The 25,548-nt window shown below is 42.2% G+C and overlaps 1 protein-coding gene across 10 annotated transcripts in view; it reads left to right on the top strand.

The window, feature by feature from the left end:
* The window catches only part of foxp1b (forkhead box P1b), a 197,784-nt gene that overhangs the window by 155,414 nt on the left and 16,822 nt on the right, over window positions 1–25,548 (top strand). For 7 of the 10 annotated variants that reach the window (XR_013808412.1, XM_079682634.1, XM_079682636.1 and 4 more), the window contains 5 exons: window positions 1,913–2,063; window positions 9,630–9,822; window positions 15,542–15,649; window positions 22,078–22,165; window positions 23,494–23,577. Coding sequence is in view for 9 of the 10 variants with exons in the window: in XM_079682634.1 (XP_079538760.1) it covers window positions 1,913–2,063; window positions 9,630–9,822; window positions 15,542–15,649; window positions 22,078–22,165; window positions 23,494–23,577 (624 nt within the window). In the remaining variant the exon portion in view is untranslated. The remainder of the gene's footprint in view (window positions 1–1,912; window positions 2,064–9,629; window positions 9,823–15,541; window positions 15,650–22,077; window positions 22,166–23,493; window positions 23,578–25,548) is intronic. The other 3 variants (XM_079682638.1, XM_079682639.1, XM_079682641.1) reach the window with 1 other exon arrangement.

The following is a 25,548-nucleotide window of genomic DNA, read 5'->3' as shown; positions in this document are numbered from 1 at the left end:
GAAGACATGAGAAACTTTCCTCACACTGAAGGAAACGGGGGGGGGGGAGAAACACCTTTTCATAAAATCAGAGCAGATCACAGTCCACCTGCATATCAAACTCCTTCCTCTCACGTGCCCCTTCCCCCATTTTGGGTTACATCACACATAACCCTCCTCGATTATGGTCCTCTTCCACCACTGTCAGAGCGTCTTCCCTCCCTGATTGATCCAATGAGACGACCCCACTCGCCGTAATAGACCAGTGCTGCCCAGAGATTTATTTTTAGAGAGGGTGTCGGGGGGTGGGGGGGGGTGAGGAAGGGAGAGGAAGGCCGTTAGACCCTTATGACAAGCCGTTTGTTTTTGATCTGGCTGTGTCAGGGGTTTTCAGAGAGCGGAGGGTGACCTGACAGCCATGCTGCACCGAGACCTTTTTTGTGTGCACTTGATTGTGAGAAGTAAACAAAGTGGTGTATCCTGTGTTTGGAAACAGGGCGCGGTGCACAGCTTGGCAGACCCTGCAGTGCTTTTAGTGCCCACCCCCCCCCCCCCCCCCCCTCAGCCACCACCCGGCCGCTTGACTTATGGCCTTGTGTACTCATAAACAGGCCGGGTATCCTGTTGAGTCTCAATGCGCATTGTATCTGTTGGAAAATACAAAAGGTGATCTGACACAGCTTCGGTAATGATTAACAGTTCGGGTGGTTGGTTGTTTGGGCTTAATCGACTAAGATTATTTCAGTCTGTCGTTTTTTAAATATTTGTATATGTTAGTTAGTTCCAAGAATGTTATGAGCACAAGGAATACAGTTGGAGCTGATTGTTTTGAGGGAAAGAACATGTTATGACTTTGAATCTAATTTCACTATATTTTTTTACCATTTTGATATTTAGGAATATTGTAGGGCAGATCCTTGTTTGCTTTAACCTTATATTTACACAACGAGTATTGGTCAAATAAGCTACAGCAATGTGAAACTAATGTGAAAATAAGAGTTCATACAGACTAGTTAGTTAGTTCACTTTGCCTTTTCCAGATATCTGAGATCGAAGACTATGTTTAGTCAAGTCATATTTATATACGTGAATATATTGCCCAGCCCACAATGTGGATTAGTCTAATGTCTTGAGTGAAGAACAACCCTATGTTGGGGACATTTTGCTGAGTTGACTGAGGATTGGTTGAGAGCATGGGACTAACAGAAAGGGTTCAAAGTAATCCCCCTCCTCTGTTATCTAAAGAACATCTCTCATTTGTCTTGACTCAAAGGGGATTGGGAATATTGGATAATTTCCTTCTATTTATTATTCTTCTCCGCTCTCGCATCACCTCTCAAAGTCCACACATTTCACTAACCAGCGCCAAAAAACTGTTTTCCTCCTGACCCTAAAGACGTTTAGTGGAGACAAGCTTTGAGGAAACAACACAACAGCTATCTTTTGCTAGTTCACAGTGTGGAGCTTGTTGGGGGGAAAGCGTGTCCCTGAACGCAGCACGGTGCCGGGGAGAGTTGCTCCGGTGGTTATTAAGCACTGTGGTTTAGTCACACGTTGTTTGCTGAATTATGAATGGCTGTAATTAAATTCCTGTGGCTCTTATTATGAATGATTAACTATGTTGTTTCATTGTTTGTCATTTGCCTCGCGACTCCTCGTTAATTAAGGGAGACAGAGAGATGTACGCCGCACCTGTCTTCACACACTAAAGGCAAAAAATTATGAAAATCCCGCTCGGCTATTGTGCACGAGAATCGATGAATGTGTTTTCTTATGAACGAACGTGTTGTTCTGACGTGTTTTACTACCTGTGAACTTCCTGGCCCCCGGATCTAAAGATGTTCTTCCTGAAGAGCGTACAGGAATGTGTGCAGTGGCTTTTATGCTTCTGTATTTCTGTGTGCTGATGGTGTGTGTGTGTGTGTGCCCACAGCAGCAGGTGTCCGCCCAGCAGCTGGCCTTCCAGCAGCAGCTCCTGCAGGTCCAGCAGGTCCAGCAGCAGCACCTGCTCAACCTCCAGAGGCAGGGGCTGCTCACCATCCAGCCCGGGCAGACCGGCCTGCCGCTGCACTCCCTCACTCAGGGTCAGTATCTGCTCACACCACAGCACTGTGTACAACTACAACCCTACTGCACTCTGTCAAATATCAACAACACACCGGGGACAATGAACCACCGCTTTTTAACTCCAACATATTCAAAGGACGTGTTAGAATGTGTCTTCAGATGTCAAAGTTAAGAGGTACTCCAAGTATGACAAAAGTATATGGTTATCATGTATCTGTTTATTGATGCCACGGCACTGCAGCCCTCTGTCGAATATCCTGTCAACGTAAGACTGAAACACAACTATGTCCCGGGATTCAAGGCTGTTATTGTCATGTGTAAATAGCTACAGTGTAGATATGTCAATGAAAAGCTCCTCCAACAGTGCAACACAACAAAACAGATAGTAAATACAAATGAAATAAAATATAAATAGTGCCAGGAGAGTCTATATACAAGTCATTGGAATATTAGATAATTAATGTGTAAGTTGCAACCAGATGAATGCCATGGAGGTGCTTTCAAAAGTGCAGGTGTTTAACCGTCTTATGGCCTGTGGAGAGAACTGGACAATGAAACGCCTCTTTTTAACGCCAACATATTCAAAGAATGCGTTAGAATGAGTCTGCAGATGTACAATTAAGATTGACTGAGAAAAGTATATTATGGTTATCATTTATCTGTTTATTAATACCACAGCACTGCATATAACTAGAAGGCTCCTGTCAGACATCCTGTACATAATTAGTCAACGGCTCAACGCTGTACTCTGTCTGGGTAAAATTTGACACCTGATTGAACAGCGTCAAAAAGTGCCAACATGGATGATCCTGGTCCTTGAAGTGAAATCCTATTATGGGTCCATTGGAACGTTGTAAATGCTAAGCTATAGTGCCAGAGTCTAATAATTAAAGAAAGAATATTAAGTGAGTCATAACCACAGGAAGAAATATCATAAATGGGTAATTTTACAAAACGGTATTTCAAAGACTTTTTGACATACCTACAAATCTAGTATGATTTAAAGATTTTAGACATAGCTTTGGTTAGTGGAAGAAGAAGAAAAAATATGTATATATATGAATCTAGAGAAAGGTGTTAAATAGACAGGGTTCTTACGGACATTAGAAACCTGGAAAAGTCATGGAAATTCTAAATGCTAATTCCAGGCCCTGGAAAACTTTGGAAAACAATATTTTTTCCAAAATTTTGGAAAAGTCATGGAAATGTAACTAAAATTGCATGAAATATAATTTATATTTTATCTAATCGCCGAAATAGTAATACTATAATGATAATAAATACTGTATTGTAATGAAATGTAAAATGGCATTTAACTGTCGAGGTATTTTGCTGATGAGATTTTAGTTAAAATAAACCATTTTCAGTGGTATTGTTGAGAAAGAGTAATTTTTTTGGACGTGGAAAATTAGGTAGAAGTCATGGAGAAGTCATGGAGAAGTCATTGGTGAAAAATTGTATGAACCCTGAATAGAGAGTGCAGACTGGAACACACTATTAATTATAAGCGTTAAAATACTCAAATTATGGTGCAATATGGCAAAATGTCCAAATGATCGTACCAATACGATAAGGATCGTACGCTATGCGACGCCGCTGAACAAACCTTGAGAAAGTTTTTTTTATAATAAGGAAAATACTCCAAAATAATTGAAATGTTTAGTTAGATAAGGTATAAATTGCAGAAACTGTATTTCTTCAAATGTTTTGAGTGTTTTATATGCTACTGTTATTGCTCTGCAGCAAAACCTGTTCATATTTGCTTAGTCAAAGTGAACAACGTAGCACTTTAGTCTGAAACCAAATACTGTGTGTGGTTTTAGTGGCTCAGGACACACCTACCATAAATCCTAACTAAACACTTACTTATTAAAAAATGTATAATCCCTCCGGGTTCACTGTTTACTGCAGGTTCGTTGTGGTGTGCCACACTTTATCTTAGATTAGTGAATTCAATCAATTTGTTACTGGAAGGAACAAATATCACAAATTATTTTGATGATTTATGAATTGCTTTAATGCTTTAAAAAAAAGCAGTTCTCAGCGACTAATATATGGAGTTCTTCTACCTTTCCTGTTTTATATCACAATTAATTGAAAATCTTTAGGTTTTTGAGCGAAAAAAAAAGATATTTAAAAACATCACCTCTGAATTTTAGAAACCGAGATGAACGTTTAACCTGGTTTATAAAATAATTGTAATTTTAATGGAACATCTCTTAGTTGTTGCCCTATTTTTTACTGTTTCCAGAATCAGAATAACTTTATTTGTCCCACAGAGGGGAATTGTTTGTATCATCCCGGACTATAGAAGTATTAAAACGCCAGTGTTCAGAGTGTCCATGCTCTGCCCTTGAACCCTCTGCCCTGTGAGTGGTATCCTGGTGGCAGTCTCCTTCAGCCTTAGGAAGACTGGATCTATTGTTCCTAAACTGCCCGTGAACTTGTCATTGTGAAAGCGCCTGTTACTCGATAGGGAGTCAATATTTGTTGTTTGGCCAGGAAGTTTATTTCTTTATTCATCCTTTTAATATTTTGTTAAGGAGTGGTCCCCCCGTGACAAAGACGCCGTCATAAAGGTTTCAGAACATGACATTGACTATTCATTCCCAGCTAAGACAAACAGTTTTGAAATAACAAGATAAGAGCGATAAAAAACGGTGAGGGTTGGGGAGTGGGGGGGTGGTTAGGTAATAGGCAAACACAAACAGGGTTTGTACAGTGGTGTTATTGTTTGGAGTGGGTATGGAATCACTCCTCCACCCGCAAACGATCGCCATGGGCACAGGCGTGGAGCGCCGCGTTGTGTGTGTGTCAGATGTCTGGCAAACACACACACACCCCTTGAGTAAAGCATTTTGTGGTGATATTGCTATTGTATAACTGTATTGCTGATGGATTTCACAACAGTCTAAGAACATCCTGTTTACACTGTGTCAACACCAAATACCTGTGAGGCATCTCACTTTATCAAAAGACTTGGTGTCTTTAACTCAAACCTCTTTTCACTTTTTAATTCACTTTATCATGAGTGAACTGTTAAAGCAATTGGGTTTAAATAATCAATTGCATCAGAACAACAGGCCGGCTCTGTTGTGATTGGTCAACCGCTTAGCGATTTCCCGCCTGTTAGTCTATCACGTAGAATGTGTTGGAGCGCTAGCCGATAGAAGCACAAGGGTTGCTTAGTGATGTCACTATGTTCTGGAAGTAAACGAAGGAGTCCAATGGAGGCTTTTGGACAGGGGGGTAACCCTAACCCTAACCCTAAACCCTAACCCTAACCCGGGGGGGGGGGGTTTGGGAGATCAACTTTGGGGTTTTAGCCTTCACAGACCACACCAATCTATAGAACTCTCTACAGGAAAGGGAAACTCCAAAATGCTTATGCTTAACATTTTAATGTTTGTATCAGCTTATTATCTGAATCTAAAAATAAACTAGTGATTAAAGTCTCATAACAATGCAGTAAAAGGTATTAAGTAACATAGACTGAAAAGACTGCTAATAACTGGTTCTGAGGAATGTTTCCCCATTCAGCCAACAATTTGAAGTGAGTTGTATGCAAATTTCTCTAAGGTCTGGAATGTACAGTCAGTGTTGCCCTTTTCTGACAACCGGTTGAACCTGCTTGGTTTGCGTATCCGTCGACGGTAAACTCCGTGCCTCCTACAGCTGTTGCAACACTCGGGCTTCTTGTGCTCCAGGCCCCCTCGGTTTGTCTTCCTATCCTACACATTTTCTGCTTGACTGTTTGAAGTTATTGATGACCTTTCTGTTTTCCACATCACTAAACTCTTTCATGCATCAGCGGGCCAGGGCCTGTGGTGCCCAGATCTAATCTGCAATACTCAGCTAGCAGTTAGCACGGCGTTGGAAGTGATGAGTTGATCTGCTCCGTTTGGGTCCCGCTGATTATGGATTCAAACTCGCAGGGGGAGGGGGCAGTAAATTGCCATGACTTTTTAACTGATTATTTCCTTCGTTACAAAGTGTAGATATCCATACGATTGATTTAGGAAGCCAGTGTATTATTTTCCCATGTGCAGAGACAAAAAAGGGAACAAAGGGTTTTCAGATAACAGGTCACTGTAACAGAGTAATGCGATGCAAGCAGGTGTGTAATCTGCAGTTGTGTTTCATATACTACCAAGCTCATTTTTTCATCAGTCTCCTGCTGAGTAGCATCATCGACCGAGACAGATTACCGTCATGTTTCCCTGCCAAAAGGACGGACTGAAGGAATGCATTTGAATCAGCCGTTCTTACTAATTAAGTACAAACCTCGCAGATAGCGGTTTTGAGTGAAAAACAATTGCTCACATTATCTGGAGTGTAATTTGTTTCTGTCGTCGTAAATTCTTTTGACGTTAATGTTCAAAGTGTTGGAAGCGGCCAGACGCTATCTGTTATAAATTACCGCGACGTGTTTGGGGAGGATATAACTCTCATAAATATAAAATGTGATCCACCCTACCCTCCCCCATCTCACAAAAAGCCTGTCCTCTTGACCTGATAAGTGAGTCAGTGGCTGCTCGTGTTGCTCAGGTGTGTGTGTGTGTGTGTGTGTTTATGCTCACCCTGCGAGGTCGCTCTGCAAGAGAGTGAGTTCTTGAAGCTGCACAACATCATTTAAGCTGTCTGGGAGAGGCCAGTGGGACAGTGACAAGACAAATTTGTCGGTAATATGAAAGCAAAGAACGTGGCGAGCCATGAAGTGCTCAAGGAGCAGCGGCACATCGGGGACAGCGGCGGGTAATGCGGCTGACCTGTCAGTGATTGATACGTCCAGCAGTGGGCTACTGGTAATAGTTCCTGCGGCATTAGGACAGGACATATTTCAGGCCTAAGGGGTGCATATCAGCAGGCCGGTGATTACGGAAACATAAACAGGGGTGCAGTAAAGGTCCCAGCCCGGCGGAACAATAAACTAATAGCGATGTCACTGTCCCCCCACGGCACCCCGAGGAGTAACAGCTCGGTTTAAAGAGCCCGGAGCACTAGGGGCCATTTTTTATTTGGGGGGGATGATGGCCTACAACTGATGTCATTATGAACCTTAAATCAACTTTCTGCTTGCTTGAACATGGTCACCTGGGTGCAGGGGGACAAGGACGGGAAAAGGTTGAAGAGCTCGGCCTGTCGGTGTGCCAGAGCTACCTGCCGAGGTGAAATTGAGTTGGGAGACCGGTGATCAATCAAGTGTCCCAACAACATACATTTTTTAAAGTGCCTGTCCGTGTTTCCCGGCCGTAATGAGCGGAACAGTTGTGTTGAAAAATGGAAAGGGGAAAGATAAACCAATCCGGCATTTAAAGGACGGACAAACCGGGGGACCCGAGGAAGAGGGTTTCCAGATCAATGTCATTATGTGTCCCACAGTAATCAGATGGAGAGCATTTCGCCCCAAACACAAAATATAATACCCTCCGAGACGTTTCTGTAATGACATTTTATTGTCATTTATGTGGAATCATGAGCCATAGCTGTTGTTGGGTTTGAAGAGGTTAGGGTTAGGTAGGAGTAGGGAGAGGGACGAGCAATAAAACTAAGGACTAGATCCAGGAGGAGACAGCCTGGTCCCACTCCGTTACCTCTCTCATCAGACCGCTCTATCCGCTGCGGTTTCATCTGAGTAAACAGTGGCGTCGGGGTCACCGGGACTGCTGGGTAATTGAGCCAGTGTGGGCCGCCCTGTCAAGCACATCGGCTAAAAATACATCGCCCACTGTCACCGGGCACCAAGTGGGGGGAAAATGATTGTTCCCACTGTCGGAGCACAGGACACTCGCATCAACGGTGACCTTCCACTTCAAGACCAGCTTTCATAGACACAGAAAAAAAACTTTTACTCCAAAGTTAAAGCGTCGAAACAACAATGGATCCTTTGAAAAATCCAATGGCAAATGAGCACTCGGTGGATTAGCATGCTGTAACACAGAGCGCAATATTAAGCATGTTTAGCCTGTCATGGACGTGCGCTTCGATTAGAGCACATCAAGGCGTTGAAGAGAATACGGGAGAATACAGGCCGGCAGAATGGAGCGGGCGTGTTGAGATATTCCAATGAGGAAAGAGGCTCCTTGGAACGTGGAAAGGTTATTGATTTGTCCCGTAATCATTTCCTGCTCTTTGATATGCAAACGATCTAGTGTGAATTTACAGCAATCCTATCAGACTCATTTCACAGTTCTTAGCCCCTGCGTCTCTCCGGAGTCCTCCGCCTCATTAGGCCAATGTTCTCCATTACCAGCATAATTAAAATCTTTAGTAGCTTATCAAATTAAAAATATTTTTTCGCTGATCGTATTGAGATCTTCACCTCACAGTTATTTTCCACAACAGGAATAAATTAAGACTAAGCATTTCGCACACAATGTATGACAATCTGGTGCTTGAAAGGAGCACTTCTGGTATCTATAGAGCTGGTGATGAGAAACGAGCGGGGGGGGGGGGGGGGTGTATAAACCCGAGAAGATAAGCATGTGCAAATCATCTTTCATTTGCCACTGCTCATTTGGAGAATGGATTTAATTAATTGTAATGTTAAACGAGCGGTCTTGCCCATTTGCTCTGTGGTTAAATTCACCGCATATCTGAGGGCTTCTTTCAGCATGCTTGAAACATGTGGTTTATTTTAACACAGATTCGAATACCCCAATACAAATCCACACACATTCACCCTCTTAGATCTTTTAGTGGGCTATTAAAATGTACCCAGATGTTTTGACTCAAAATACAAATAGCTACATAACCGCACCCATGGAGGTTAATCTTATTTTTACATATCTCGTCCTTTATGTCGAATGAAAGCAGACTTGTGTAACAGACAGTAAAGATGGACACATATATAATATAACAAAGGCTCTCACAGAAATGAGGTTCACAAACAACAAGCATTATCCTTTATTCATCCCCTTGGTGTCGGAGATTGCTGTCACTCACACGCAGGAAAAAAACACGCTCTGTAAATGTTTTAAAGCCGACAGAAAAATGTCTTCCGTCTTCAAGGGATTTTTTTTTTTTTTTCAAAGGGCTGTGCGAGCTGCAGTGTGCTTGACTTGTTAAATGAGGTTTAAGTCTTCTGTGTCAATTGGAGGCGGTGCAGAGCTTTAAGTATTTTGCACATTAATGCGCTTTTGAGAATATTACCCCAGGGTCCTGTTTCTCAAGCAGGCAGGGGTGGGATGTTTTCCGAGCGTTGCTATTGTAAACTTTTCTGTTGTGTATGTTCTGCGTATCTCTTGTTGTCGAGAGAAAATGACGGTGATTATTCAGATTTCATGCCTTGTCTGGGTGTTAATTATTTACTCTGAGCATGAAATCTGCGTGAATGCCAGGGATTTGTGTATACAAACACGCTCCAGATCACAGGGAGAAATGGGAGGGAGAGAAGGAGGTGGCGGAGAGAAAGAGAGAGGGGTGGTGTGGGGGGGAGAGCTCTCTCAGTGCATTACCCTGTAGTGGAATATTTTCTAATTAATACTCGGCTTTGTTTACAGACGCTTTGATTTAATTAAGTGATGAAGAGGCGAGTTGGATTAGCTGTTAATTGATTTAATTATCCAATTTGTTTGTCTCAGGCATGATTCCAGCAGAGCTCCAGCAGCTGTGGAAGGAGGTTACGAACGCTCACGTGAAGGAGGAGCACAACAACAGCCACAACAACAACGGCCACCGGGGTCTCGACCTGTCCTCCCCGGCGCCGCCAAAGAACACCCACCTCAACCATCACGCCTCCTCCAACGGGCAGTACATGAGTCACAAGAGAGAAGCGTGAGTCTCAAAGTATTTTATAAGTTTCTTGGTTTCTGTCTCATCCGTGGTTTTACAATGAGTTGGAAGCCTGAAAGTATGTTCAAGTTTTGTTCCATGACGGAAACGCGGTTAGGGTTAGGGTTAGGGTTAGGGTTAGGGTTAGGCAAACACCCCAATACTGAATATCAAAACTTGTACTTTTGGATTCAAAAGTCATTCAAATCTTGTTATTTTGTCAAAACAAAACGCCCACAGATCTTAAACATGTGTTTGCACCAAAGCTTAATTCCTGCAGAATCCCTTGGAAACATCCCAATGGCTTTTTGTCGAGGGAACCCGTTCAACACTAACTAACGGGTTGGCCTACAAGAATGTGACATTATTAATGAAGCTTGTGAACCAGTCCTTGATGTGCAATATATTCCCATTTAAAAATAGCTATATGTCTCTAGGCCTTGGCCGATGAACCCTGTTGGGTTTTCTCTTAATTCATGGTGTGTAAGTATGTGTGTAGTATACACAGCCTGGATACAGCAGGGGATATCTCCTACTCTACACAGCTTTCATTGCCACCAACTGCACTGTAGCCGTTTTGCATATGACACTCAAATCTTTGAATCCTTTTCATTATTTTTTGAATGCAAACGCAGCTGTACATTTGTACTTGTAAAGCATTAATATCACAAGTCTCTTCTCAGACAGGAAAACCTGTTCCTTGTGAACTTGTTGACATGCAGTATCAACACGATCATCACCTGTCACACCACGAATGACAAAGACATTCCCAAGAACAACAAAGAATGCTAGAAAAACAAACACTGGGTGTATCATATCTTTTCAAAGCCAGGATGAATCATGAGCAGAAATGTTTGCGCTCTGGGCTGTGTGTCTGCGTCTTTAAGGAAGGAATTAATTTGGCATCTTACGCATTTGCTTGTTTTCTTGCACCAACGCCTGATCTTTGAACCGCTAGTGAGGAGCCTCCAGGCGCCGTGAGCTCACTGCATAACATCTGACTTGTGTTTCAGCGATCAAAAAACCTACGCGTCATTATGAAAGCAATGCCGATGAAAACATGTTTAGTGCAGCAAAGCGGCATGCCTTTGGAGGTGAAGAGGGGCTGTTGGTGAAGGGGGGGGGGGGGGGGTTGTAGAGAGGATCTGAGTGACTTGGAGAGGAAATGCTATGATTCACTGATGGAGAGATACAAAGCGGAAAGCAGCTATTTCATTTCAAGCGGTGATATCAGTTTAACACCTATTCATAATACCTGTAATGACTTATCCTCTTTAATGTTTCAAAGTTATCTTTAAGCACAGACACTGGAGAAAAAATCAAATATAAAATGGGCTCCCACAGTTTGACAGTATCCACAGGCTCCCGGCTCTTCATCCACACGGTGGCTGAATGTCTGTTTTTTTTTGGTGTAGTTGAAGACAAATCGCAGGGGAGGATATTGATTCGCTCACTCCATCAAACACAGTCGCAAACAAGGTGAGCATCGACGGCAGGGGGAAAGTCGAGAGGCTGAGGGCTCCACGAAACATCGGAGAAGACATAACGCAAGAACCGGCAGCCCCCTCTGCCTGGCGCTGACTGTCAGAGATTAAAGAAGATGTCAACAGCAGTTTAACACGAGCTTAAGAGAAGAAAGTAGTCTGAATAATATTCTCGTAGTATCTTAGATCTGTCAGAAAGCCAAGCAGGTGATTCTCATCCAGCGCATCTGCTCGAGGAATTTACGGATTACCTACCCAGCCTCCCAATGTGCAGTTCGCTAAAGGAAAGGAGACGAAGTGAACACAAAACATTGCTTATTAAATGATGCTAATTTAGATCCACACACGACCAATAATCCTCTCTCACACAACTGTCAGGAGCATTGTTCCCCCTGCCCGCCTTTTGATGGTGCAAACTCAATTCTAATCAGACTCCTTGGGAAGACAAAAAAAAAAGAAATATTATTAAGTGTGGTTATTCTAAGCAAGGCTCTGAGAAAACGTCTGTGTTATAATCCAGGGATTTGAATAATCAGGTTGAAGATAATGGGCTGGGCCGGCCCGGGCGTAAATAGAGAGCATCCACTCATCCTCCCAGCGCTGAACTTAATGAACTTTTAATTGATGCGGTTTTCCAAGTCCTTTTTGTCATGCAACAGAAACAAGCCCTCTCTGCTGATGGGCCTGTTTTCCCGACTGGCTTCAGATTGGTTTACAGCAGGCCCTAAGTACCATGTAGTTAGTTTCATGTGTCATATAAAATCTGCCCAGGCACAACGACGCCTGCAACTAAAACCTTAAGTGCATCCACAGGAATCACTCACCGGCTTTGCACTTCCGTCTTAAGGAAGGAGGAGAAATTCAATCACTGCCGGGCTTGACACACCGAAGACGAGGCGAGCGGTCCTGCTTTGACTTGTCTCAAAAAACACTCTGGGAAAGGCAGGCTGGGATTTCTTTCTGTTTGTCTCAACAACAACCGTGATATGACCGGGGTCTGAGTCACTCAATCTGTCGGCCCGCGTGGCTTCTGAATGCACAGAACAAGATATACCCCTGTGAGCCAGGTCATCTTTATTCAATGATTTGCTGATTTAAATGAAAATGTGGCTGATCTGTATCTGACACAAATTCCCAATACAGTGCTGCTTCAGCTCTGTGAAGGTGGCGGGTGGGGGGTGCGTCGCCACAAAGCGCTTGGCCCACTTTGCTTCCCAACAACCATCAGTAACCACAGCTCGGGGACTGGAACACAGCAATCTGTTAAGGAGATAAATAATCAGATTTGGCACAGCACTCCCATCTCTCTTGCCTTTCATTTGTCTTACACCAGAAAAAGTGATAATTAAATCATTTAGGGTGAACCACGCCGTGTTACAGAGAAGACAGGAAGGGAAGGATCGGGCCTAGAGTGTTAACAAAGGAGGATTGAGGGGCTCGAGACATTTTCTAATATGAACTCCGGACAATATTTGGAGAATCAGGTCCGCGCATTGTCTGGAGTTTCCCTCTTTGACATGTAGCCCAAAACAAGAGATTGTCTGTTTCAGAAGAGTTCTCACTTACCAGAAATACTCTGTTTTCGACAGTGGGTCATTAACAACAGACGGGCCATACTTTTATTAAATATTTATTAAAAATGATTTTGGCGTTAGCTCTTTTCCGACAGACATTCCCGAGTCTGCTTTTCTTTCAAGCTCGACATCTTCGTTGGCGTCTTGGTGAAAAACACCCATCTTTTTCGATGCTTGTTTTCTTCCGCTTTCAATCCAGCTAATTTATCATGATTGGATCTAGTCATACATGCGCTAAAACGGTCATCAAAGCACCTTTGTATGGGGCCTGATGGTAAAATCTATTGTCTGATCCTAATGAATAGGACATTTGACCTCTCGAATGCATCTCCTTCTAATGTGTAGATAATTTAAGGGTTGTGTAAAAGGGGCTAAGTAGCAGAGTGAGAGTGTTGTGACTGGCTTCACACGGCCGGACTCTGACCTAGCGTGGTGGACATCAATCTTCCTTTTTCTTGCTGATAGATTGAGTCCATCAGCACAGGACGACGCCATAGATCACGACTTGTTTATGGCCCAAAGCATCTCATCATCAGAAGAGGTGAACTAGAAATCCAGCTGTCGGAGTCGTTGGTGTCGACACATAAACACAGAGCATCACCTTTCTGTCCGGGTCTATGGACACTTTAATGTCCCCTCGCCTCTAAAGGAAGCTGATGACACGGTTTTTACTCGTCGCTGTTACAAGATCATTAGGGTGTTCTCCCCCCCCCTGGGCTGCCTGACAAAAATAACATCCTGACCGACCTGTCGTAGCAGTCAAATGTAACGCGGTGGGTTTCTTTTTTCCCTTACTGTACATGTTCTCAAATGGGAGAAAACCCCATGTATCCTCCACTCTTCTCCTATTACACTAATGTAGCTCATTTGGTGTAAATTCTGTCATTTACTACTGTTTAGCCATCCACCATTTAAAAGGGCTCTTCTGCCGCAAGCCCCTCGCAGCGCTTTGTGCTCACTGATTCCCAGCGCACTCCACATTTCAATTTCTTATTAATACAGAATTAACCAACAAGCCTGCTCACAAAGAATTAAAAAAAGATATCCCTTTAAATAAAAAATCAGCGTTACCTTCAGCAGTCCACAAATGTCCTTGTTAAAAACTCATTATAATAGGCCCGGCCCGCCATCTATTTATTAGCTGTATCAAAACAGAGGTCTTAATGTGAATGCATAATTCATAATTGAATTTTTAAAAAAATCAGACTTTTGAAAGAGGCACAGAAAAAACTGCTAACCACATTCATGAATGCTTGACTGCTTCCTAATTGCAATGCAATTATCACATGTTATGAACAATGCCAACTCCTAAGCAAGTAATTATAACACAAGGAAACTAGTGACGACCTTTAAGATTTCCTACTTGAAGTACGTCTCTGCTAACATTGATACAAATGAGATTTTAATCTGAACATCAGCGTGTTGAATCCTGCACGCCACGGTTAGATTACTTTCTGTTCACTTTCAAATCAACTGCTAAAACCATAGCAGATGTGTGATTGGCTGAGCCACGCAAGAAGTATTTATTTCCCCCTCTCTGTCCCTTAATACATCCCCGGAATTAGTAGGAATGTTCTCTTATTGAATATATGTGTATGAATGAGATTTTTAGCATTATTCCCACATGACTAAACAATAATGAATCTCCCGATCTGGCCGTTGTACAGAGCAGTGCTCAGACTGGCGGAGATACAGCGGTGTTGTCGCACCAGAAGCACAGGTGGCAGCGATATAGGCCAGTCCCCCAGGCTCTTGTACTCGAAAGTTGTGTGTCTTGTACGATACTGTGTCCATATGGCTGCCTGTCTCGCTCTATCAGCAGACACAGGTCGGTTCTCTCAGCGCTCATCCTGGCTATCCACGGTTCCCAGCCTCTCGCCATATGGAAGATGTTGTAAAGTTTGATTTTCAGGGAACGTCCCCCTTCGCTATTTAGACTGATTGCACCAAGCCATAAGCTCCCTGTAGATGCGCTGCTTGTCAGCCCCTGGTGACATGGAGTGGTCAGTAGATAAATTGATACCAGGCGGGGATGTTTACACTCATGTGAAAAAAACGCCTGATGCTTTTTTTTATCTAGTGGGGGTTTCATGTTGTGGTACACACACTCCTCCAGGTGGGCTCCGGGACATGATGCAGCAGGAAAAGCAGCGGCTGAGGAAGCCCCCTAGCAGCCTTGATCAAAGTGAATTGAAACATGGCTCAGTGATACTAAATAATTACATATTGATTTGGTTTCTCTTTCGCAACGTGACTCCCTTCTTTTAAGAGAAGAGCAAGCAGAGATCACACAGGTACTCTGATCCGACACAAGCCAGGTTCACAGATCAAGTCGAAGCCAAAGGTTTTCATGTGGAAACTACATCAGCGCTCACAGGGAGGTGCTAACCAGGCAGCAGCTTAGCAGCAGAAACCTGAGTCTGTGACCCGTTATGTAACTGTTGTTGTCCGAGGTGGAGAGATCTCTTTCTTATAATAAAAAAAATCACATTTTACTCTATATCGAGACGTGAAGTTTGTCACAGTAGAGGCACAACATACTAATATGAACCTGAACATGAGCAGAAGATGTCCTCTTTTGACTGATCTGTTTAATTCCACTTTTATTTGAAAACATTACAAATTATTTGAGAATCTAAATCTGTCTCTTTCTGTGACTTGCAGATCCACGCATGAAGACCATTCCCACCACAGCCACCCTCTCTACGGTCATGGAGTTTGCAAATGGCCTGGATGTGAGGCGGTGTTCGACGATTTCTATTCATTCCTAAAGTAAGTAAAAGTCTCCGTCAGATGTTTCTACCGCAGTTTGTTTGTCCACGATTGCATGTTTAGTGACCCCCGGGGACTCCAGGCACTACAGGTGCAGCCGGTTGTTTTTCCTCAGTGCGGTGCCTGTGTTTGGCCCTCTCTCTGCACTGTGCCGGGGTCTCCTTCTGAGAACCGCATGGGCCTCTAATTCCTGTGATAAGTGCAGTTCCCATGGTGACAGGGGCCGCTTTTCCCAAACAAACAACGGTAGGATGTTTATCTGCAGCAGCCCACACTTAGGGCGCTCTGCATGTTTGCCCTTGTCACTGGACGGACAGGGGATGTGTGTGTGTGTGTGTGTGTGTGTGTGTGTGTGTGTGTGTGTGTGTGTGTGTGTGTGTGTGTGTGTGTGTGTGTGTGTGTGTGTGTGTGTGTGTGTGTGTGTGTGTGTGTGTGTGTGTGTGTGTGTGTGTGTGTGTGTGTGTGTGTGTGTGTGTGTGTGTGTGTGTGTGTGTGTGTGTGTGTCTGGCTCAGCTCTTTCTGTCTTTCTCTCACTGCTTTGTTTGTCTTACCCTCTCCTTTCTCTTTCTAATGCTTTACTTCTCAGACTTTTGGTTTACAGTGTTGCTTATTTTATCAAAGGCCCACCACGCTGTGTTCAAGTTAAACATGTACAATATGAGTCCGAACATTTTGCTATTTCATGAATCATTTAAACAATAATCTGTTGATCTGTAGGACAAGGCAATGTGGGAAAGTATTGCAGTAAAGCGGAGTAAAGTGTTGAAAAGATTAGGAAGTGTTCACATTTGAAAAAACTATAAAAACTGAGACTAATACTACATTCAGGCAAACCAGATACAAAAGGTAACATGTATTTACACATAGATGTTGGCTAAACAGATATTAGTACTTCTAAGTAACTTACATACTAACATGTTCAATGAATTAAATAAAATGGTAAACAAATACAAATGGTGCTCGTTACAAAAATGCAGTTCTTAGGTCAAAGCTGTCTTTTGATTTTTTTTAAAAACCTACCAATTTCCAAAGTAAATTATGCAACAACAAAAAAAGTAAAATCACTATTTTGTGTTTCTTTTCCAACAAAACACACAATAATGCAACTTTGACATGTTCTTTGAGACTACCCTCTATGAGAAGCACTATCAAGGTTATTTTGTATTTCAATCGGTTTTAGGAAGTTTTAATGGGTTCAGAGTCTTAGTAGATATGATTTTCCATTTCCCCCCACCCTCATAATGTACCTCAGAAGCCCCCCTCCCCATCTCCTCAGAGCGAGCAGGGTAACAGGTTGAACCCTGACACCGGCCCTTTGTTGTCGCCATGTCTCTCCGACTGAGTCACACCGACGCTCCACTGATCATCCTGTGTGCAGGAGGTAATCCAACACATAACAGCGCCATGGTTACGGAGAGGATGAAAACCTCTGCATTGTGGCAGCAGATCAATGGCTCACTGTCACCCCGGATTAGTCGCACTTTAAACAAGATATGACACAATTCCATTATCCTAAAACAAGCACTCGCAGACAGAGGAAGGTGCAGCGCTCACAGGAAGCACAACGCACTCTGTCTTTGTCAACATCTGAATTTTCTTTATCGACGTGAGCGGTGGAAAGTAACAAAGTACTTTTACTACAGTACTTTTACTTTGCTTGAGTATTTCCTGCTTCAATTTATAAGAGAATATTTCATTTATTTGAGTTCATAATATTAACACAAAAATGAAATCAACATGTGAATTATGAAGTACTATTATAGATTAATATACCCGTCAGGTAAATTTAAATATGTGATTTTAAAATGGTGCATTACGCACAATGAGTCATTTTGGTACTTTAAGAATATACTATACTTTGTACTTTTACTTAAGTATGCTTTTGTATGCTGGACCTTTACTTGAAGCAGATTATTTAACACTGTAGTATTTCTACTTTTACTTAAGTAAAAAACTGACTACTTCTTCCACCTCTACCTAAAATACATTCATCTCAAAGAGAGAGGAGATGCCAGATATTAGCTAGTAGCATATTTCCATCTGCAGTCTTTATAATAATGCTTATACTTTTACCTATGTAACATTTTGCGTGCTAGTCTTTTACTTGTCACAGATTATTTTAACAATTTAGTGTTGCTATTTTGATTTATAATCCGAGTACTTCTTCCACCTCTGATTGACGTAAATCCACTTTGAGCGCGGTTTTCTCTAGAAAAGAAATGTTATTCAATCCAGAGCCGTTTCTATGCAAGAGGAGAAAAGAGTCCGTTTCATTTAATAAACATCCTGTGACACGTAGTTATTAAACCACGTATCACACACATATTTCAGCGTAGGGAGTGCCCTCCTAAATCCATCACTATTTATTGTATTCTGACATCGCCTCACCCTTTGTTTATAGAAGAGAGGGGAATTAAATTCAGCTCTGCCTTCAGAGAAAAGTCTCTAAGTGCACTCTGCCATGTTTTTACAAGTGTTTTTATCATGGCAACATCTTGTTTACTTTAGTTGCCTGCTCAAACTGCTTGGAACATGTTAAGAAAACATTTGGGGAAAGTCTCCACAAAGCTGCCTTTGTTTAACAGCAGGCGAGAGTGCGAGCGGCTCACCAAGGTGTTAACTCTCAAACCCTTAAGCACTTCCACATGAAAAACCAGCAACTGATACTGCGGGCCTCTGAGAAACACTGAGAAAAAATAAAAACAAGAAATACATCAGGCATTAAAATGCTCTTAGAGAAGTCCCTCGGAGAAATGGTGTGTGTGTGTGTGTGTGTGTGTGTGTGTGTGTGTGTGTGTGTGTGTGTGTGTGTGTGTGTGTGTGTGTGTGTGTGTGTGTGTGTGTGTGTGTGTGTGTGTGTGTGTGTGTGTGTGTGTGTGTGTGTGTGTGTGTGTGTGTGTGTGTGTGTGTGTGTGTGTGTGTGTGTGTGTGTGTGTGTGTGTGTGTGTGTGTGTGTGTGTGTGTGTGTGGTCAGCAGAACACTGTGTACTAGAGAAAGGTAAGGACTCTAACGTCAACCAGATTTCAGCTCCGCATGCCAACAGCAACAACTAACACGGGACTGAAATGTTGTTTTAAACTGTGTGTGTGTATTTGTTCTGTCTTTTCAAGAAAACATGACATACCTACGGGCAATATCTTGATAAATACAAAAAGCACTGAATCCCTGTTCCTGTTTTTCATGGAACGGGGGGGGGGGGGGGTTCGGTGCACAGAAGGGCGGGGTGCAGTTCATAGCAGAGGCTCGGGTGTTTTTTTACAGGGGTCGGGACCCCTTCTCTCCAGCGTCCAGTCAGAGGTCAGAGCCAGGGAAACACTGCAGTGCCCTCTAGTGCCAAACACTCTGCTGAAAGCACAGAAGCTCATCTAACACCTCCACACAGGCGAATACATCAGAAGTGACTTATGCAGAATTTAAAATCGGATTCAGAAATACTTTATTTGTCCCACAGCGGGGACATTTGCATTGTTATACAGCAGAGGGACAGTGCAGGTAAAAAGGTGAAACTAACTTAAGAGAACATATTGGATAAAGACGTGTTCATAAAATAAAAAAATGCCTTCATGGTAAAATGAAGTTAACATGTACAAATAATGAGGTAGCAGCCATAACATTAATACATTGTAAAATATAAAGGAATGGGAAAAGGGAAAGTCTGATACTTTCTTTAAAATACATGTGTATAATGTCTATTGCTTGAAAATGGAAATGCAAATACAAAAATGGTCAAAAACATGTATTAGACCTACTGAACATGGAGCGTGCAGCTTCTCTGCCGGGGGATTTTGAGGGGAGACAGGAGGATTGCGGTTCACTGTCCGCAGCTCTCCTATCTAACCCTGTCAATATGGCATCTCCTGTGTAATGTATAATGTATTGTGTATGTAATGTCCTGTGTATGTCACAATCAGCTGTCTTAGGAAGTCATCCTTGCATCCACCCCCCCCCCCTCCCCCGTTACGTTTTGTTTAGTTGTTTGTTGTTACATGTTTTGATGTAGGTTTTTTCTTAGTCTGTTAAAAAATTTACAAAAAAAAAAAAGTATTTAGTGTCTCTACTTTACAAAAAAAAAAAAAAAAACTTGTATTAGAATACATAGTTTAAAAAAAAGTCAGATAATGATACACTTTACATTTTTGATAATAATTTTTGATAATAATAAGAAACAATGCTTTTTAAATGTAAACAATACTGTAAAGATGGATGCATTTAATTTAAAATGCCCTTAAACAGTGAGGAAGATAAACCGTCCTCAGAGACAGCTCGAAGCTCTGGGCCCATAATAAATCATTAGAAACTGTAAAAGCAAAAAAAAAGAATTGATAAGCAAACGAACTGATACGTAAAAAGCCCTCTGTTACATGAGCGTCTATTTAGCGAGTGGTATTGTGGCCATTCCCATCAGGGACTGTCATCCTGCCAGAGAGCTTTTAAAAAGGGGCTTCATTTGAAGTCCAGAAAGTGACACATGCCAACGTTCATAGCCTCTCTCCGCGTCAATTCCCCCCCCCCTGAATCCCCTGCTCCCGTGTCCAGACACTCCTCTCAGGGCTGCATTAGGGCCATTTGAATATTTCATTTCCTATTAATTATGCACTGTGACTCTCCATGTCATTAGAAGAAATAAAGTGGAATGTAACAAAGGACGAAAAGGAGGGGGGGGGAAACGTCTCCTCTGAACGAGAAATTCCAAAGCTGCTCACGTAGGCCCTGCCTTCATTGAAAATTCACTCGGTGCCAGTTCAATTGAAGCTGAAAACGTCTTTACCTATTATTTTCTTCTTTGAAATGTAGTAAGATGTCCTGAGATGTTTACCGGTTTCATTTTCCCCGACCTACTTAATTAAATGGGCTTTATTTGAATCAAACAAAAGGAGAAGCCCCGCCTGAATTGATTTAAGAAAAAAAGGAGGGGTTTTTATTTTAAAATGCCTTCTTTTTGAAATGTTGCCACAATATGAACTTTCAAAGTGCTGAATGTGTATCGCAGCACAATAGGAGAACCTTAAAAAGAGGGGGGGGGGGGGGGGGGGGGGTGAGCACATTTCCCATAAAGATTTAAATCATTCCCTTCAAGGTTGGAAATACCACAAACCTTCACATTTCAAGCGCAGCCCTATCAATTCTCCGTTCCCGTGTGTCTGTTTTCTGACGCACAAATGTGTTGTCTGTACATAAAGCAAACGGCGTCGAATTTATAGGTCCATCATCGCGCTGCCTTCACAGGTTGACTCTGGCCATCTTTTGATTTGCAGTAAATGACGAGGAAAAAGTGCATTTGGAGAAGACGAGCGCACCTCTCCCCCTCCGCCGGCGCCACGCCTGGTGACAGTGACCTACATGGTCACCGAAGATGTGATATAATTTATGATATATATAATATATTGGATCCATTAGCGAGCATAATGAAGTAGTGAAATGAAAGGGTATTTGTGAAATCAGTTCAAACATCCTGCTCGGATTATGATTAAATGATTAATGAAATGCCCCTGCATAAGCATTTTCAAACAGTAATTCATGCGGCGGCTGATAAAATTCCTCCAATCATATTTCCTTCACTCGTGAACCTTATCTCCACCATTTTATATAAATCACAGGAAAAAAAAAAACCCTGTCTGCTACCCCAGCGAGCTACTTATTTAGATTAGTTATAGGAAAAGAGAACATCTCTCCCTGTATGAAATAATCACACATAATTATATCCATAATTCAAGTTGGTGACAGATCCCATCTCCTCGTCCTGTTGTCCTCTGCGTCTCGGCCACTGGGATTCTCTTAATTACACAATTAGCACAAAAATAGGTAACAAGCCAGAAGAAAGGGGTGAATACAAATATATAGCATTAAAAAGCATTATAACTCTTCAATCACTCCTCTTATCTGTGAGCTTGAAGCATGACATATTAAGTGTTATTCCTGTGTGTTAAGAAGTGTTCTGGGTATGCTGATGTTATATGTGAAGTATCATGTCGGTAATAATAACCCTTAAATGGGCATTCACATATAAATATTTGGGACAATTCATTGATTATTATTTGTTTCTTTACACACACTGTTATAAAACCCATACTACACTGTTATTACACCTATATGACACATTGATACGCCCCTGTTACACTGTTTTTACCCCCATATTACTGAATTCTCACACAAATATTACACCCAAGTAACTGCTATATTACACCCATGTTACATTGTTATTACACAGTAATTACACTGTTATTCGACCTATTTTACACCCATGTAACACCGGTAATTACACTGTTTTTACACCCGTTTTACACATGGGTACAGCCTTCCAAATGACTGTATCTCCCAGGGTACAGAAACCATTTACGGGTTAAACCAGCCTTTTTCTACCAGTTTCCCACATGTGACAAACTGCAGAAGTCAAACTGACTTTTCCGCCCTGTTTTTTGTTTTCCAGGCATCTTAACAATGAGCACGCCCTGGACGACAGGAGCACGGCCCAGTGCCGGGTGCAGATGCAGGTCGTACAACAGCTGGAGCTGCAGGTATTGTCTCTCCGTTTGTTTTGGCCCAAAATATTTATGTGTCTTCTTTCTTCTGACACTTCCTCAGTGTCTGGCAAACTTTCCCCTCGGCGTCTGCATCGATATCGGTCACGGAGGGTCAGTGGTGTAAAAAAAAAAAAAAAAAAAGGCGAGGCAGCAACAGAGAGAGAAAATAATTTTGTACATTTGCAAGTAACCAGTCATTAAAAATGTGTTATGTATGCATGACAGCCAGGGAAAAAGATATATGAAGGAGCCCGGGGCTAAGTAGAGAAGATAATTACATTTTGAATTTCACTGGGTTTTAAAGTTATTTATGACTTCTAACTGTTTGGCACCAACAATAAAACACCACTGGGCAGCTGAGTGTGTGTTCGGAGCAGGGAGGTTCTTTTATTTCAGAAAGCGCATCATAATCAATGCTTTTAATACCGTTATCTTTTCCTGCAAGAAAGCATGTGTTAGGAATGCACTTATGGAAAAAGTCATTCCATTAGAGTAGGGGGCATAATGACCAGTGCACTTATTTAGTAGATTTACAGGGGGAAAAGACAACCAAAGACCCCATTCAAGTGTATTTTTATTAATTATCTTTTGTCGAAGCAAATACAGCTAGAATCACGTTTAATATATTCCACATTTTAGCAGCCATGTTCACATTCAAAGCACATCATGAAGTCAAAATGGACTGTTGATGAGTATTAAAGAGTTCTGCGTGTTAACCGTAAACAGTGAGAGTCTCTCTGACGTTACTACCAACCACCGTGCTTTGTTTCCGTCCCGGTGGTGTTTCATGCAGAGGGATGGAGATGGAGCTTTATCAGACACACACTTCCTCTGCATGCAGCCCCTCACCATAATGTAAGCTGGCAGCTAAGACAGTTTCAGACAGGTAGGAAGGGCCTGGCAGTGAGACCTCGGATGCTTTGTAACCTTGAATTGTGGTTTCCAAAAGTATTGGAATTGGACCATGTTTCTCACTGTAAAGGACGGTGTGTTTGTAGCTTCCAGTCTTTTTAAAGGGGATTTATATTTGTAATTAATATAGATTTGTGTATCTTCTTTTTGTTCAATTCATTGTCATTGATGAAACTGACCTAGTAGACGCTACTGTCTATCAAAGTGTAATGATTGTATGTATTACTTTTACTTAACTGTACGTGGTTTGTCATGCTTTGCTTTCTGTCATTTTGTTCATGTGTGTCTGTAAGACGTTGCTTTTGTCGGGACCCCCTTGGAAACGACATGGTGCATCTCAAGGGGTTCATCCTAATAAATACATTTCTATATATATAACAAATGTAATGTGCTGTCTGTCCTCATTACAGCTAGCGAAAGACAAAGAGCGTCTGCAAGCGATGATGACGCACCTTCACGTCAAGTCCACGGAGCCCAAAAACACCCCACAGCCGGTGAGCCCTGTCATTCCTCCTCTATCTGTCTCCCCCCCCCCCCCCCCTCCCCCCTCCTCCTCCATCCTTTTGTTTGTCTTAATTGGCACACATGTATTCATTAATCCCTTCCTCCATCTTCTTATTTATCTTCTAAATAAAAACAGCTGTTCTCTTGAGGGAGGCAGTAAATATTGTTTCGGAGCACATCTGCTGACATCCGAGATTCAATTTGGAGGCTGTGATGAACTGGAGCTGCTGTAACAGCTTCAGAGAGGCGGAGTGAGGGGAGACGGAAATACACGCTATCTCTAATAAATACACCAAATATGCTCTTTATTTTTTAGCACTTTGTCAACATTAAAGTACATTTCCAGCTTGATAGCATCAAATGACAAGAGCATTTATTATATTATTATACCTATCTTATTTGAACAAAAATTCTATTACAAAGCATACTCCACTAAAAACAATTGAATACTCATATACAGTAAAAAACAAACACCATTAGCATTGTTTAAAAGATATGTAATATTAACCTAATGTGTGTTTTTATGCTTCATTTTTTTTCTCATAATCTTTTATCTAAAATGCTGGTTGAGTGAACTAAGTGTAAAAACATGTATCTTGCAGGATGAGATGATAAAATAAAATGTTTTACTTAAATAAGTCAATTGAACAACTTACAGACAACAAATGACAAATTATGAACTGTTTTGATAATTAATGAATTGTTAACTTTATGCTAAATAGTAGAAAATGCTGTTCCAGCCCCTCAAGTATTGACATATGTTGCTTTAGATTGGTTTAATATCACGTTAAAGTCAATATCTTTGGTTTTTAACTGACATTTTATAGACCAAACGATTAGGAAACAGAGAAAATAATCTGCAGATGAATCGACAGTATAATGTAATGTGTAGCCCTGTTGGTGTCACCCCTACATTCCCTGCAAGTGAACCACATATTCTGAATAAACGTCCAAGCAGATCCATTTATTCTCTCCTTGTCACATTGCTCACATCATGCTTATCACTCTTAATATACGCCACGCCATAAAGCCTGCTGACTAATCCCCATCCTATAGGGGCTTAACATATGGCATGTAAGTGTCTGCGCTATTTTGTCATGTTTAAGAAGAAGGGGGCCTCAGCACCGCCATCAGTTAGTCTGCATGACAGTGATCATTATACTGCAGGGTGTGAATCTCAAACCACACACACACACACACACACACACACACACACACACACACACACACACACACACACACACACACGCACACACACACACGCACAGGAGCAGTCCTTTACAGTCAGAGAGGGGATGGGGACGACAAAAGGCTGCCTGTTGAAGCTGTGTCACACACGCTGATGCTGTAGATTAGAGTGCAGAACGAGGGGCTCTGACACGGGGGACATTTGTATATGAAAAGTGGACCGGAGCGGCAGATAGCATCTTGAGTTCACTCCCCTCTCCTTCCCCCCCCCCAGCGTTCTCACTCTCAACGGGGCAAGCTGGGGTTTGTATTCAAAATAAATAGACTCCCCTTTTGCCTGCTGCTGCGAGCTGCCCCTGAAATGCTATGATAAATATGTCTGGGTGAGCAGTGGACTCTCGCAGGTCAGGGCCTCGGTGGGGTTTTTAGTGAGATTGCAGGAGCACCAAAGAAATAGAGAACGCCTGCTTTGAATAAAAATGTCCTCTGAAGGAAGCAGCTCTGAAGAAACAAGTGTGTTCTTCCAGTAATTGCTGCTTTCCTGCCGTTCCTGCGTTTAATAAAGCTGTGTATATGTAGCCAACTGTCATAGCAGAGTAGCTGGTTTACATGTACTCATAATTAAAGACAAACAAAGTGATACTGTGCATGCACAACGTCAAATGAATGGGATTCATTTTTGGTCTTCTGAGGTGGACGGGGAAGCGGGGGAAGATCAAAACAAAATGTGCCACATTAGCATTGCGTGTTCCTGTGTGTGTGTTTGTGTTTGC

Source organism: Notothenia rossii (genome assembly GCF_949606895.1).
Source record: "Notothenia rossii genome assembly, chromosome: 5".
In the NCBI taxonomy this organism is placed as follows: domain Eukaryota; kingdom Metazoa; phylum Chordata; class Actinopteri; order Perciformes; family Nototheniidae; genus Notothenia; species Notothenia rossii.
The sequence above is the reverse complement of the archived record's forward strand: the minus strand, read 5'-3'. Positions and strand labels throughout refer to the sequence as shown.